This window comes from Bison bison, unplaced genomic scaffold (assembly GCF_000754665.1).
Source record: "Bison bison bison isolate TAMUID 2011002044 unplaced genomic scaffold, Bison_UMD1.0 scf7180017864035, whole genome shotgun sequence".
NCBI lineage: Eukaryota > Metazoa > Chordata > Mammalia > Artiodactyla > Bovidae > Bison > Bison bison.
Genome location: NW_011494607.1, coordinates 1,649,555 through 1,665,784, shown reverse-complemented (window position 1 = coordinate 1,665,784; position 16,230 = coordinate 1,649,555). Strand labels below are relative to the sequence as shown.

Sequence of the window (16,230 nt, the reverse complement as noted above, 5' to 3'; positions counted from 1 at the left end):
AGCCTTCTTTATATAGAACCAGTGTATTTACTGGGAATTAAAACATTTGTAGAGTGTAATAACAAAAACACAGTTATTGATGTTATACACTGTATAATCCAGATTACAAATACTGTTTGACTGGGGAGTGGAGCCTGATTTTTCAGCATCTTTGCCTCAGATCAAAGGCTAATGATACTTTGAAATAATAGATACTACTAACCTAACTCCTTCCTGGGCAAGGAGAAGTGCAAACATAGCTAAGTGCACTTCAGAGTTAGGGAAAAGGATTTCACTCCTCATTATTTGTTCAGGAAAGGAAAAAAGAAGACATATAGTTTTTCAGTTTTTATTGTGTAAACCCAGAGTTAGGGTCCCCCGGTGGTTCAGATTCCATCTGAATAACTGGTTCACAGGCATGCCAAATCACAATACCTAACCACACACCCCCCCTGAAAAAAAAAGAATGAAAAGAAGTTTTAAAGTAAATATCACTCTTTTATGTTATCATTTCATTCATTTTCAGACTGATTCTCAAATGAGAGTGGCCTTATGTAATATTTACCTCCCTTTTGTGATTCTATCATCTATGAAAAGAAATAGTTAATATCTATAAACACTCATTACACGGGGTCTGTTTCTATCTTATTAGAACATGATAATAAAACTCCTTTTAATATGAACAGTGGCCTGCTAAGTGACATGCTTTGTGGATTTTTATTTGATAACTCTTGTTTGATTTAAAATGGAGTGAATTTGTAATTAGCACCTATTGTGAAAAGTACTATTTTTCTTGACAGTCACTACTTTATAATATCTATGAAAAATATTTTCTAATGAATTTTCTATTTTTTCTGTTTTACTTCCATATGAAATTACCTGCAGAAATCAGTATGTATATATTTCCTTGCATACCTTTTAGTAATTTTTATGCTTGATTACTTATTGCAAAAAGCTTCAGCTTTGCATGTTTCCATGTTTTAGTATGGCTTTAAACATTGGATAGCTCTTCTTTCCAGTGTCACAGTAAGAATGCTAGATAGAGAAAAGGAATTAGTGTGTGAATGCGTGTTTGAAACATTAGTGAAATATGTTATCTATATTAAAGTAGAACATTGAATTCTTCCATAGATTTAACTGAATTATGATGCTTCTGATAATACAAATGCAGTCACTGAGGTCCAAATGACTTCTTTCTAGCAGAATTAAAGTACATCAAATCTACACTGTTGTTGTTGCTTTTCCCCCAAAACTCATTCCCCACTCCTTACAAGAGATTATTCTCAACTTCAAGAGAATTATACTTGGAGAAGCCTAAAATAGAATTAATAAAATTAGATCTTACCAAATGAGCAATCACTGAGATATAAAAATTTTCTGCCTTAAACACCTCAAAGTTTTAATTCCAAGTCAAAAACAAAAGTACAGAGTAGAAAATAATAAAAATAAAACTGAACATATCTAAACCTGAGAAATATGACCAAGTCTATCCTCAGTGGAAAATGAGTGCAATTATATTACTAAAAAGCTTTGAAATAAACAAGTTAGGCAATCAACTCTAAGGACCAGACAGAATAACTAACTAAAAGAAAGAAGATGAAAAAGAGTTAATAAATTAGAAGACAGAAAATAATAGATGTGATAAATTCAAGAGATGTATCTTTAGAAATATAAAGATAATTAAAGTTTTAAATTATATCAGTCTTTCTGTATCAAAGATATTACAGCCATTAGGTGTTCCCCACACTATTTCTAAACATGTTGATATTTGCTCAGCTACATGATATTTAAATTAAAATGGGATGTTTAAAAAAAAATATTTTAGATGCTTGACCTGCTTAAATAAAGGAAAATGAAGAACAAATAGGCAAAATTCTGCAGGAGATATAACTAGATAAGGGAAGAAATTTAGCACATAAGAGAGGACTTTGCAAAACTCTAGGCTAATAAACGGAGAAGGCAATGGCAACCCACTCCAGTACTCTTGCTTGGAGAATCCCATGGAGCCTGGTAGGCTGCAGTCCATGGGGTCGCTAGGAGTCGGACAGGACTGATCGACTTCACTTTCACTTTTCACTTTCATGCATTGGAGAAGGAAATGGCAACCCACTCCAGTGTTCTTGCCTGGAGAATCCCAGGGACAGGGGAGCCTGGTGGGCTGCCATCTATGGGGTCGCACAGAGTCGGACATGACTGAAGCGACTTAGCAGCAGCAGCAGCAGCAGCAGGCTAATAAAGTTTAAACTCTAAAGTAGTTTTCTAATAAAACATTGTTATCAAAATCTATCTTCAGAAATAATTTTAAAATCTACACAAATAATCATAGGAAAAAGTGAGAAGTCTCCAAATACTACAGCATAAGAGAATATCAGACTCAAAATCACAGATGATTTATTTTTAAAAACCTTCAAGAAGATAATTTCTATATTACTTTGACTGTTCCAGAAGACAGAGGGGCAAAAATAGCAAGGGATAAGGGGACTTCCAGGTTCCATTCTGAAACATTTGGTAAAAACTTCTGGGAGCTTTAAAAGAAAGGGATCTATTACTTGTCTAAGCCTAAGTAGTCCCTGCATAACAATTTTTTCATTTCCATGAATCTAAGTTTAAATCCCTTTTTCTCACTTCTAGAATGATTTGAAGAAAATCAGAGTAATATTGGGGAATTAAAGGAAGGGATAAAATGGACAAATGGTTTATTTAAAGTGTAAAACTGAAAGGCTAACTATCTTTATGCTGACTCCCTATACAATTATGTAACAGGAGCTTTGAACTCAACAACCCTCATTTCAGGAGAAAATAGTTCTTGATCTAGCAACTCTATTAGTTAAGGTTAATAATAGACCTATGTTCTTTTTAAACATCGCTAACAATATAACTCATATTTGTGAGCATGAGTTCAAAATACTTCAAAATATTACTTATTTCCTTTTGCACTCATTTGATTTATTCCTAAAGATTCCACCAGGGCTTCCCTGGTGGCTCAGAGGTTAAAGCGTCTGCCTGCAATGCGAGAGACCTGGGTTCGATCCCTGGGTTGGGAAGATTCCCTGGAGAAGGAAATAGCAACCCACTCCAGTATTCTTGCCTGGAGAATCCCATGGATGGAGGAGCCTGGTGGGCTACAGTCCACAGGGTCACAAAGAGTCGGACACGACTAAGCGACTTAACTTGAACTAACTTTGCCCGCATTTGATTTATTCCTAAAGATTCAGTCTCAGATCACTCCTAGTTCATCAGGGCCAATAACCTTGGACCTTAAGCAGTTTCACTTTTTCATCAGAATCACAATGACAGAAAACAGAACAGTACATGCTCGGTCAGATAATAAATGACATAGTTTGGATAAGACTGCCAGCATCCTAGGGACAGAATAATTGATTTTCCATGTGTCATGTACCCCTGCTATGAAAAGTACAAGCTGGAAGTCTAAGGATCAGTAATAACCTTCAATTGTTTTAGGGTTAAACCCCTTTCTAATTTATCAATATTCAACCTCCTTTCAATTTTAGCTACAAAAGTGACAGTTTAATGTGATTCAACCTAATGTAAAAAGCAGGAGAATCAACTATTTTTCAAAACAAAAATGAACTGCAACATGAGAGATTTAAAGTATAATGTAGGCCTTGAGTCTGAGGGTTGCTCAACGTTGAAATATTTTTCAGAAGACGTTTTAATAGCTTTTCTCTTTAAGATGTACAAAGAAAGACAATGAGAAAAAGAAAAAAAAAAACTGACTTTGTGTGGAAACCCTGATTTAAGTACAGTTCTGGCTTGGACAGAGTCGGTGACATTTTAAAGATGCTTCCAATTGCTTGATTCTTTGACTAAATTTCTGTGCTATAAAGGTTAGTTTGGGGACTAAAGCTAAAAATTAAGCATTGAATTAAGCTAATCATATTCTCCATCTTTAATGCTGACTTGCATATTAATCCCAAAGCCAAAGGTGTCAGCCTTCTTTCTCTTACATCATCTCCTCTGGCCTGCTTGGGTCCCAACTAAAATATTTCCATTTGCTACCACAAACTGCTTCAGCTGCCATGGCCTTGCCTTTGCCTTGTGGATAAGATGAAATCCTTTCAATTATCTAGTTGAGCATATTGCTATGTTCATTTCTGTGTGAGTGTGTCTGTGTGTGCAGCATGTGTGTGTGTTTGTACATGTGCACGTGTCTGGGTGTGTGTATATGTATGCATGTTTGTGCATATGTATGTGTCTGGGTGTGTATATATGTGTGTGTGTGTGTGCATGTGCGTGTGTCTGGGTGTGTGTATATGTGTGTGTGTGCATATGTGTGTGCCTGGGTGTATATATACATATGTTTGTGCATGTGTCTGGGTATGTGTGTACATGTGTGCATGGGTGAGATATACACTCATCTTGTTCTGTACAGTTGCAGATGCAGATGCCACTGTGAAAAATCTAGAACAAGAAGCCGATCGACTGATAGACAAACTTAAACCCATCAAGGAGCTTGAGGATAACCTGAAGAAAAATATCTCTGAGATAAAAGAACTGATAAACCAAGCCAGAAAACAAGCTAATTCTGTAAGTTCCTTCTGTTTTCAGTATTAATAAATGATTGTAATGTTTGTATTATTCCCAGAAAGAATACTTTCCCCAGTGTATCTTATTGAATGAGCTTTGGTCCTTTTTCTTTAATTTGAAGCTATTTGTTGGGGAAGTGGGGAATGGAAGATTAGATTTTTTCCCATATATTTCAAAAGACATTTCTTGAGAAGAATAATCATCACTTACTGTTTTGTAAATGAATGTTCTGATATATTTTATTATAATTTGAATAGAGTTAATACAGATTGCAAGAATGGAAGCCTTATTTTTGTATACTAAAAAGGCATGGATGAGAACTCCTTATTCTTGATGAAAGCAAAAAAGGCCAACCAATGGGGTTGAAGAAAAAAATGAACAGACAAGGTTATAAAGAATAATAGCAAAGATGAACCATTGTTTTCTATATATTTTTTGGTTTGAGTCCAAGCAACCAAAAATTAATTTGGTTACAATTTCTATAGGAAGCACTTTACTTGTCTCAAAATTTTGCTCTTTATTAACCCAGTTATAAGACTATAAGGATAGAGGCAAAACTTTCTGGAAGATAACAGCTTAATGAACCAGACAGAATTGTAAATGCCAATCTCAAACTTTAATGAAGTCATCTTATGATTCTTCTATAAATAGAGTGAATATCAGTTTTCATGTTATCGTGCTTAAACTGAAATCTGAAATCTTTGTAGATAACCAAACCTTCCATCTCCAAATTAAACTTCTTCTAGGATCAGTTTGATCTCCTTTCAGTCCAAGGTACTCTCAAGAGTCTTCTCCATCACTGCAGTTCAAAAACATCAATTCTTCAGGTGCTGAGTCTTCTTTATGCAACCCTTACATCCATACGTGACTATTGGAAAAGCCATAGCTTTGACTATATGGATCTTTGTCAGCGAAGTGATGTCTCTGTTTTTTAGTATTCTGTCTAGGTGTATCATAGCTTTCCTTCCAAGGAGCAAGAGTCTTTTAATTTTATGGCTGCAGTCACTGTCCACAGTGATTTTGGAGCCCACAAAGTAAAATATGTCACTGCTTCCACTTTTTCCCCTTCTATTAGCCGTGAAGTGATGGGACTGGATGCCAAAATCTTATGTTTGAATGTTGAGTTTTAAGCCAGTTTTTAAACTCTCCTCTTTCACCCTTATCAGGAAGCTATTTCGTTCTTCTTCACTTTCTTCCATAAGAGTGGTATTATCTGCATATCTGAGGTTGTTGGTATTTCTCCAGACAATCTTGATTCCAGCTTGTGAATCATATTTTTAGCCACAGTTTTGTATTTAGTTACCAAATGGAAGATATGGACATTTTTATTATTTCTTCATTGTAAAGGAATTTTTAAATATGCCCATATATTCATCAATTATGTGTGCTTCCTCATCCCATCCCCACCCACTGGGAAGAAAGATAAAATTCTGGCATATAAATATATAAAACCTGTCCCAAAATATAAAATTACTTACTTCACTTAGTATGATATCTCCAGGTCCATCCATATTGCTTCAAATGACATAATTTCATTCTTTTTAATGGCTGAGTAATATTCCATTGTATAGTGTACCACTTCTTGTTATCCATTCCTGGGTCAGTGGACATTTAGGTTGCTTCCATGTCTCAGCTGTTGTAAATAATGCTACCGTGAACTTTGGGTGCATGTGTCCTCTTTAACCATGTTTTTCTCTGGATATATGCCCAAGAGTGAGATTGCTGGATCATATGGTAGTTCTATTTTTAGGTTGTTGTTTTTTTTTAATTGGAGGATAATTGCTTTCCAATATTGTGTTGGTTTCTGCCATACACCTACATGAATCACTCATGGGATACCTACGTCCCCTCCCTCTTGAACCTCTCTCCATCCTCCCACCCCTTTAGGTGGTCCATTCCACCCCCTCTGTAGTCACAGCACCAGATTTGGGCTCCCTGCATCATTAATGGGATATCACTCAGCCATAAAAAGGACCACATTTGAGTTTGTTCTAATGAAGTAGATGAACCTATTTTTAGTTTTTTAAGGAACCTCTCTACTGTTCTCCAAAGTGGCAGTACCACTTTACATTCCCAACAGTGTAGGAGGATTCCCTTCAGTTCAGTTCAGTTCAGTTCAGTCTCTCAGTCGTGTCCGACTCTTTTCGACCCCATGAATCGCAGCACGACAGGCCTCCCTGTTCATCACCAACTCCCGGAGTTCACTCAGACTCACGTCCATTGAGTCAGTGATGCCATCCAGCCATCTCATCCTCTGTCGTCCCCTTCTCCTCCTGCCCCCAATCCCTCCCAGCATCAGAGTCTTTTCCAATGAGTCAACTCTTCGCATGAGGTGGCCAAAGTATTGGAGTTTCAGCTTTAGCATCATTCCTTCCAAAGAAATCCCAGGGCTGATCTCCTTCAGAATGGACTGGTTAGATCTCCATGCAGTCCAAGGGACTTTCAAGAGTCTTCTCCAACACCACAGTTCAAAAGCATCAATTCTTCGGCGCTCAGCCTTCTTCACAGTCCAACTCGCACATCCATACATGACCACAGGAAAAACCATAGCCTTGACTAGACGGACCTTTGTTGGCAAAGTAATGTCTCTGCTTTTCAATATGCTATCTAGGTTGGTCATAACTTTCCTTCCAAGGAGTAAGCGTCTTTTAATTTCATGGCTGCAGTCACCATCTGCAGTGATTTGGGAGCCCCCCCCCAAAAAAAATCTGACACTGTTTCCACTGTTTCCCCATCTATTTCCCATGAAGTGATGGGACCAGATGCCATGATCTTCGTTTTCTGAATGTTGAGCTTTAAGCCAACTTTTTCACTCTCCTCTTTCACTTTCATCAAGAGGCTTTTTAGTTCCTCTTCACTTTCTGCCATAAGGGTGGTGTCATCTGCATATCTGAGGTGATTGATATTTCTCCTGGCAATCTTGATTCCAGCTTGTGCTTCTTCCAGCCCAGCGTTTCTCATGATGTACTCTACATAGAAGTTAAATAAGCAGGGTGACAATATACAGCCTTGACGTACTCCTCTTCCTATTTGGAACCAGTCTGTTGTTCCATGTCCAGTTCTAACTGTTGCTTCCTGACCTGCATACAGATTTCTCAAGAGGCAGATCAGGTGGTCTGGTATTCCCATCTCTTTCAGAATTTTCCACAGTTTATTGTGATCCACTCCACATTAAAAAAATTAAAGAAAGGTATAAAAGTATGCTTGAAAAAATCCATTTTCCATGCCTTTTAAGGAAATTTTCAACTACTTTTTGAAACTGAAGTTAACAACAAAGAGCCTTATTTTTTTAAAATGTTAGAAATTTGTAAGCAACCAAATTTTTTTCCAGTGGGTTTTGTACTCATTGAAGATTACACTTTCCTAGTTTAGAAATATATTTGTAATCTGGCATGAGTGTCTGGATGTGTCCCTAACACATACACAGTATGATCAAGAAATTGAAGGTATTTATTTTTAAGTAGATTTCTTTTGGTTTGTTGGCTCTGAAACTGAGCGGCTGACATTCTTTTTAAATGAATGGCCTTGTTAACTGGATGAAAGAATGCAGTGAAAATCCAATAGATATAATAATGGAATTCTCAATAATGTTTAATTGAGTTCATGATGGTGAATTGGTAAACAAGTTGTATGAGAAATGCCTTAGAGATACCTACTTCTTACTGATTTTTGTTTAGAAGTCTTATTAAGGGTCAACTTTAGAAATAATAATTGATACAGGACTTTCCTGGCAGTCCAGTGGTTAAGACTGCACTTCCAATACAGGGTACTTGGGTTCAATCCCTGGTCAGGAAACTAAGATCCTGTATGCTCCCTGATGCAGCAAAAAAAAAAAAAAAAATTAAGAAAAAATAATTGATAGAAAAAAGTAACTTGAGGATATTTGTGTTTCAAAAGTCTCTCCCCTCTTATGAGAGGGATTATATGTCAGAGATTTCTTCTAGAGAAAGAAATAGATACTGCCCTTTGACTTACTTGTTTTAAGATAGATAAAAGAAACATTTATAATTGGAAAACAAAACACAAGGTATTTAAATGGAGAAATCAGCAGCTATCAATGGGTTACCAACATTTTTGAGCAGATACTGAGGGTATATTCAAAATTGTAAGCCAGAGAACAGAAAGTCCAGAGAGTTTCTGTAAAAATATGTAAGAGTTGAGCAATAAATAACTTTACAATATTAGTTCCTGGTACATTGGGTATGCTGCTGCTGCTGCTAAGTTGCTTAAGTCATGTCTGACTCTGTGTGACCCCATAGACAGCAGCCCACCATGCTCCCCCATCCCTGGGATTCTCCAGGCAAGAACACTAGAGTGGGTTGCCATCTCCTCCTCCAGTGCATGAAAGTGAAAAGTGAAAGTGAAGTCGTTCAGTCGTGTCTCACTCTTAGCGACCCCATGGACTGCAGCCTACCAGGGTCCTCCATCCATGGGATTTTCCAGGCAAGAGTACTGGAGTGGGTTGCCATTGCCTTTTGTTCAGAGAACCATATATTTTCGATAAGTGAAGTTGCCATAAAGCAGATGAATTATAACTCCTAGAGATGTTAAACACCCTTAGTTCTAAAATGGCTGCTCTCTCAGACTTTCAGTCCTCAGATGAAGTTTCATCAGTTGAATTAGGCTTCTGTACTGGGCTCTGCCTAATACACTTTGAGAACCCCCTTTCAACATTCCAGTCATGTAATACCCCTGTCATTTTTACCAAGTATACCCTAGCAAGGACAGAAACTCATCGTAAGAAGTCATGCATTTCACCCATGTCCAGTCATTTCTTCTCTAAACAGTAACTGAGGAATATTACCAATAATATGTTGTGTTCTTTATAACACATATGCATGCATGCTTGTGTGCCCAGTCCCTCAGTCGTGTCCAACTCTTCACAACCCTGTGCACTGCCAGGCTCCTCTGTCCATGGGATTTTTCAGGCAAGAATACTGGAGTGGGTTGCCATTTCCTCCTTTATGGGATCTTCCTGACCCAGGGATTGAACCTGGTCTATGTCTCCTGCATTGCAGGCAGATTCTCTACCTGCTGAGCCATTGGGAAAGCCCTATAACACATATTAGTTATTTGAAATAACAAAAGAAATAACCAAAGTAACTTTAATCCAAATAATAAAAGTGAGTTATCTGTGATTATACTAGCCATAGTATATCTCTACTCTCCTTGTTTAGTCACTAAGTCACATGCACCTTAGCTTTTGTGACCCCATGGACTGTAACCCACCAGGCTCCTCTGTCTGTGGGATTTCTGAGAGTGGGTTGGTTGGATACTCCAAGAATACTGGAGTGGGTTGCCATTTCCTTCTCCCAGGGGATCTTCCCAACCCAGAGATTGAACCTGCCTGCATCTCCTGCATTGCAGGTGGATTCTTTATCACTGAACCACAAGGGAAGCCCTGTATAAGCTCTATGGCCAACCCTATAAGTCATTATGAAATAAAGATAAAACAAATTACACACATAGTTACTTTTGATACCTAATCCAGCCCCATCAGAAATTTGGATATGATTTCCTGCCAGAGATAGTTCAATCTGTTACTCAGTTTGAATCATGAGTTCCCGTCAGACCTTGATTTCTTCCCTTTGATCTTTTTTTTCATGTCAGTGGCACTTACAGCCCACTTCAGATATTAAATTTGCTCAGTGACAAGATCTTCTCTGCTGATGGTTTTGGATCAATTGCTGCAAATTCCTAAAAACTCACTGTATCCTATACCTCTTCATGAACATCAAAAACATCTGAGAACTGCATTTTCCCTACCTGCCCTTCACCCGATTACCTTTTTCTTGCTTCAATTTATCCTTTTTTTTAGTCTCTAAGCCCCTGGATAACCCTTTGTATAGCTGCTACTTATGATGTAACACCCTTTGCCAACCTCTACTGCACATCTGCTTTATAGTATTAACTTCAGAGTAAAAGTTATCCATTTTCTGGTTCTATTTCTCTGTAACTTATTTTGATTCATGTACTCTTAGCATTTTATGTAGAAGGGAAATCCTGTCATTTGTGAAACAAAGAACTGACCTCTTAACTGAAAATCATAGAAGCAGGAAGACAAAATCTCCAGCACTTTAAGGCAAATACTCTGGTGACCAGAGTGGACCTCAGTATTGGCCTCCTCAGTTAGCAGTCTGGGTCCCATCCTTAGGGGAAAGGTAAGGGCAGGCAGAGCCATCTACGCAGCAGGCTCCCTAGATGATTCCAGCCCAGGCCTCGCAAAGAGCTCCACTAGGGTGAGCCCCTGTTTCTTCTCAGCACACTCTTTCCTTTACTTGGGGGTGCAGTTTGGAAAGCAGATTAGGTGAAGAAACAGTACAAATATATGACTTACACTGGATCTGTAGGAGGTTCAAGAGATCTGCTATATCCCCAAGATCTGCTATATTTTTTGGAACCAAAAATCTCTCCTTAGCTTTCTCTTTTGAATCTAACCAATTTTGAATCCAGCGCATCCTCTGTGTGGTCTGCATCACCCTTGGGAGGGGTCCTGTGCTGTCTTACACCATCCCTTCTTAGACTCTTTAAGACACCTCCTTGTCTCACCAGAAGAAGGAGACTGGTTTGGTGTCCCAGGCTATCTCCCTTTGAGTCTGCACAGCCCTTTTATGGAGGTAACAGTGATACATACCCCTTGGCTTCTCCCAAGTGTGAAAGTGCTATAAAGAATGAAAAAATGAAAATTCACCCCCAGTGAGGACCAAGAGGCTTCTGGAAGCCAAGAATTTACATCAGTGGTGTAGAGACATTTTATATGTGTCTCTACCTCCTACTTTGAGCACTGACACTAACAAAGTAACAGAATCTCTCTCTGAGTCCAAGCAACTACACTGCTGTCCTAAAAGCACCCCTTTGATGGTACACAGAAATGAAAGAAAATTAAATGGAATAATCAACTAGTGTTATTTGTGATTGAAGAAAGGCTCCCTAAATGTAAGTAAAAACTGGTATGAACAGTGTCAGCTCTATTCATATAGGAATTTCTTTCTTAGCAATTTATAGTAATTTTTGAAGTACCAGTCAAAAGAAAAAGGAGCTGTTAAATACATTAGTGATGATAGCCACTGGAAATCGTTTCCATCCCATTTCCTGGAAGCTTAATAAAAAGGTATAATTTATTCTGAAATATATGTTCAGAGTGAAATGATTAGATTCTTCTTATTGTTAGAACATCTAGAACAAAATCTAGTTGGGCTCTTTCAACTGTAAGAATATGAGAAGGTCAGTAATTTCCTCTCAAAAATTAAAAGAAAAATGATTTCCTATTTTAAATGATGCTACAATCACTGAAATTTGAATTGTAAAATTTCATTAAACAACCTGAATGAAGATCTGTACCATTAGCTTCATGTAAAATCATCTTTTGAGAATGTTCTGCTATTCATAAAGGAGTAAGGTATGAAGGTAAAAATTTGTTAGTTGTATGCTTCCAAAAATAGTGATGGCTATTCCAAAATAGCCATGGGACTGTGAACAGGTCATTGTCAAGATGCTGGTGGAAAGGTGTTTCTCTGGGCTCTCATTAATGAGTATAATGGTGTCTGCATATGGGCATCATACTACTCGATGATGGAAAATAACTTCAAAGAAGAGATGATGACGGCTCTGTGGTTGTTTGGAACTACTTCAAACTTTCTGAGAGATTTAGTCTTGGTTCTTTGTACACTATTTTTCTTGAAGATCAAAGTATCTGTGTCTTCGGGAGGTGACTGCATTCGAACATACAAGCCGGAAATCAAGAAAGGAAGCTACAATAATATCATTGTCAATGTAAAGACGGCTGTTGCAGACAACCTCCTTTTCTATCTTGGAAGTGCCAAATTTGTAAGTCTAACATTCAACTTTTCTTTGGCCCACTGTGTATGTGTACCATCAGGTTAATTCTGGTAGTGTGGAAAATGTATAGAATCTAATGACATTGTCCCAAAACTAAATAAGGTAGCCTTTCAGATTTGAAAACCTCAGAATCTTACCTCACAAAGTTCTGACATGTCAAGTTAGAAAGCAATTGAAATGAAAACTTTTTACAGTGCTTAGGCATATCTGCTTTCATGTGTAAGTACACCAACATTTATTTTTCAACTATATTTTCAGATCCAACTATTCAAGAAGAAAGATTAACAGGGATAAAGCTTTTTAAAAAAAAAAAAAAAACTTTTCTCTAAGAAATTACAATGAACGTTCATGTGAAATGAAATGGAAAATTGTGTACTAATTTCTTATCAGTGAAAACTCTTCTGATTTGTGTTGAATTTATGACTCAAATTGAAATAACAGAAATTGTATCTAGACAAGCTCACCCCAAACTTCTAATTCCTTTCAACTGACCCATGTGACTTTATATGCATGGAGACCTTCCGAAATGAATGACTTTTCAACAGAGCGCTTACCGCATAAATCAATACTTGGAATTTAGGTGAGAAATTCTGGATCACCTTGGGTGAAAAGTCATATCTGGCCCCTCAAAAACGTCACCACCCATGGTGAAAATGAATTCTGAACCCAAATATTTGCTTTTATCTCCAGGATCAATATGAGAAAAGGCATTTGTCTCAATGTTAGACCTAACTAGAATTGGTTGAATTAACACATTTGCCTCAGCACTGTATCATACATATGTATGGACATTGCATTATTAAGATACAGTAATAAAGTTATTTATTGTTTAATAAATAATAGTAAACCATATTTGGGGATTTTTATTGTGATGCTTCTAATTATTTCACAGATCTGTAAATGGCACCCATTGAAAAGACTCTGCTGGCCTCCTCGTTCATGGTGCCTTGTATCTGATGTCTATTGTTCTGTTTCTGTGCACTAGGTTGACTTTCTGGCTATAGAAATGCGTAAAGGCAAAGTAAGCTTCCTCTGGGATGTTGGATCTGGAGTTGGGCGTGTCGAGTACCCAGATTTAACTATTGATGACTCATACTGGTACCGTATTGAGGCATCGAGGTAACTATCTCAATAGAGATTAAGATCATTGACAGAATTTTGAAGTAGTTTCCTAGATTATATGAAAATTTTTATTTCTGTTTCAAGAGGGTAGTTGTGTAGGTATGTAACAGGTATTTTACATTGCATACAGATATTTTATATTGTATACATGTGTAAGTGTTTGTGATGGTATCTTTGTAGAATGTGTTAGGAGCTAACAAACTTTCAAGATACTGAACAGAATGACCAGTCTTTTCTGGCCCCCTCATTTGATTGTTCCGTAGAAACATTCAGATTAAGTTGTTTTCTGTCATCTGAAGAAGTACTGAGACTTGCCCTCATTCAATACAATCCAGAGCATAAAAGCTGTCTTTTTTATTTAGAGCTGCATGGGCTATTTGTGTACTTGGGAGAGCAATCCCTTCTCTGATGTTTTTACATATATACTCTATGTATAAAATAGGTAATTAATGAGAACCTACTGGACAGCACAGGAAACTCTCCTCAGTGCTTTGTGATGACCTAAATGGGAAGGAAATCTAAAAAAGAGGGGATATGTGTATATGCATAACTGATTAACTTAGCTGTACAGCAGACACTAACACAACATTGTAAAGCACCGGTGCTCTAATAACAATTTTTTATAAAATAAAAAGAGGAGCTACTATTGGTGCCTATCTTTGGTGCAAAGCTCCTCTTCTAGTCTACATAGCAGCCTTGGCTTACTGTGTAGTTATCTAAATGCCGGCACGAATATATAAGATCAGGTCCACACTACTTAAAATGGAAGGAATAGGAAATTGATTAATTCTATCTTTGATGCTTTAGTTAATTAACTTCTAACAGTGTGCAGATTACTTGTAGAATCCATTCTTGTCCTTGATACTTGCTCTTAGTTTCTGATCTTCTTTGTCTAATTTTCAACTGCCTACTAAATACAAAACAGCTGAGAGGTTTTGTTAAATGCCACGGGAAGTTGATCAGAGTTGGGTAAAGAGGACTTAAAAGATCTGGTGATTGTTGAATCTAGGTTATGGATACATAGAATTTCATTCTATGTGTGTATATGTTTAATTTTTCAAAATTAAAAGTTTCTTGAAGAAACTTAATAAGAAGAAATATCTTTAATTCCTTTTAAGATCTTAAATGAAACTGTGTGTGTGAGAGAGAGCGCGACAAAGAAAGGGAGGATACAGCAATAGATAAAATGCTTGCATTTGTGATGGTAGGGGGGATTAAGTACTTTACCGGACTTAAGAATGCTTATGTTTGCAAAGTACAGTTCTTCTATTAGAAGATATGTATTCTGTTAAACAAGAACTCTTTTTGATAAATTCATTCTATTTTTCCATGTATTTCAGTTAATGCTGCACCCTCAAAGATAAGCTTACCAAAATGAGATGGCAGGGAGAGAAAAAAGACAAAGTTTTGTTATAACTGCTCGTCTCATAAAAGAGTTCAGATTTTCATGTTTAACAACACATGGGAACCAAACAGTTTAAAAAAAGAATGAATTACAATAATAATAGCTTCTGAAATTCTGTTAATTGAATCTAAATGTGAAGTTCTTCTATGCAATTCGTATGCACAACTCTGAAGCCTGGATGTTACAGTGTACACATTAAGATGGTTTGCCAAACACTAAATGATGCACGATTCCAAGAACAACTACAGCAAATTTGAATCCAAGAGATAGTCAGGGATATTTAGGAGAAATTATGCAGTTTATAATGCAGAAGGGTGGCTTATTCAGAGTTCACTTGCTGAATTAAATTAGGCAAAATGCTAAATGAAGTAATATAGCATTATTTAAACAGTCCATGTAGGTAAATAGCACATTGTTTTGTAAAGTAAAAGGGAAAAGACTCTCCATCTAACCAACAGCCATTCCATCGGCTAGTTGCTGCTATGTCATTTCCTATCAATGGATACAGTCAGAATCAGGGTATATTGCTCAGTGGTCCTGGTTGAATTTGATGGTAAACATACAGCAGAGATCAGACTCTGGATTTTGATTTGCAGTTTAATGAATCTGGAATATTTGAAGCTAAATTCCAAAACAAGTCTCTACATTTTATATGTTTTAAATCTGAAGTGATCAGAAATGTGACACATACTTCATTTTTCTCTATTTTCTTTCATTTCATTCCAACACGTACCCTGGAAGAACTGGGAGAAATGGAACTATTTCCGTGAGAGCTCTGGATGGACCCAAAGCCAGCATTATGCCCAGTACATACCATTCAGCATCACCTCCCGGGTACACTATTCTAGATGTGGATGCAAATGCAATGCTGTTTGTTGGTGGCTTGACTGGGAAACTGAAGGTAATGTTCTTCTCCCCATCCATCTCTGTAGATAGTTCCTGGCATGATGACTTTGAGCAAAGACAGGACACAAAACTGCAAAAACTTGACAGCTTTTTACTTAATTTGTTTTTATGAAAACATGGATATATTTTGAGTAAAACTTTTCTTCCTTAAATATCCAATCTGAAAGCATAATCTTTTTAAACCTATGTGTATTTACTTACACAGTTATTGTTTTGCCCTAATCCGTGGCATCAGTTTTTTGATATTATTTTAGTTACTTCAAGAGCAAAGTGTTTTTTAATGATACCTCATTTTATGAATCAATTTATGATTTATTGATATGAAGTGCTATAAAGTTCAAACTCACATCTAATTAAAAGATTTATGAATACCTTGGGAAATATCACAGGAGCCATAAGCCTTCAAATCGTGATCCGATTTTTAAAGTTTT

At 36.9% G+C, this 16,230-nt stretch overlaps 1 protein-coding gene across 3 annotated transcripts in view; it reads left to right on the top strand.

The window, feature by feature from the left end:
- Positions 1-16,230, top strand: part of LAMA2 (laminin, alpha 2) — a 705,371-nt gene that overhangs the window by 613,206 nt on the left and 75,935 nt on the right. For all 3 annotated transcript variants that reach the window (XM_010834646.1, XM_010834645.1, XM_010834644.1), the window contains exons 44-48: positions 865-870; positions 4,373-4,527; positions 12,211-12,354; positions 13,352-13,485; positions 15,635-15,794. In XM_010834646.1, coding sequence (XP_010832948.1) covers positions 865-870; positions 4,373-4,527; positions 12,211-12,354; positions 13,352-13,485; positions 15,635-15,794 — 599 coding nt within the window. The remainder of the gene's footprint in view (positions 1-864; positions 871-4,372; positions 4,528-12,210; positions 12,355-13,351; positions 13,486-15,634; positions 15,795-16,230) is intronic.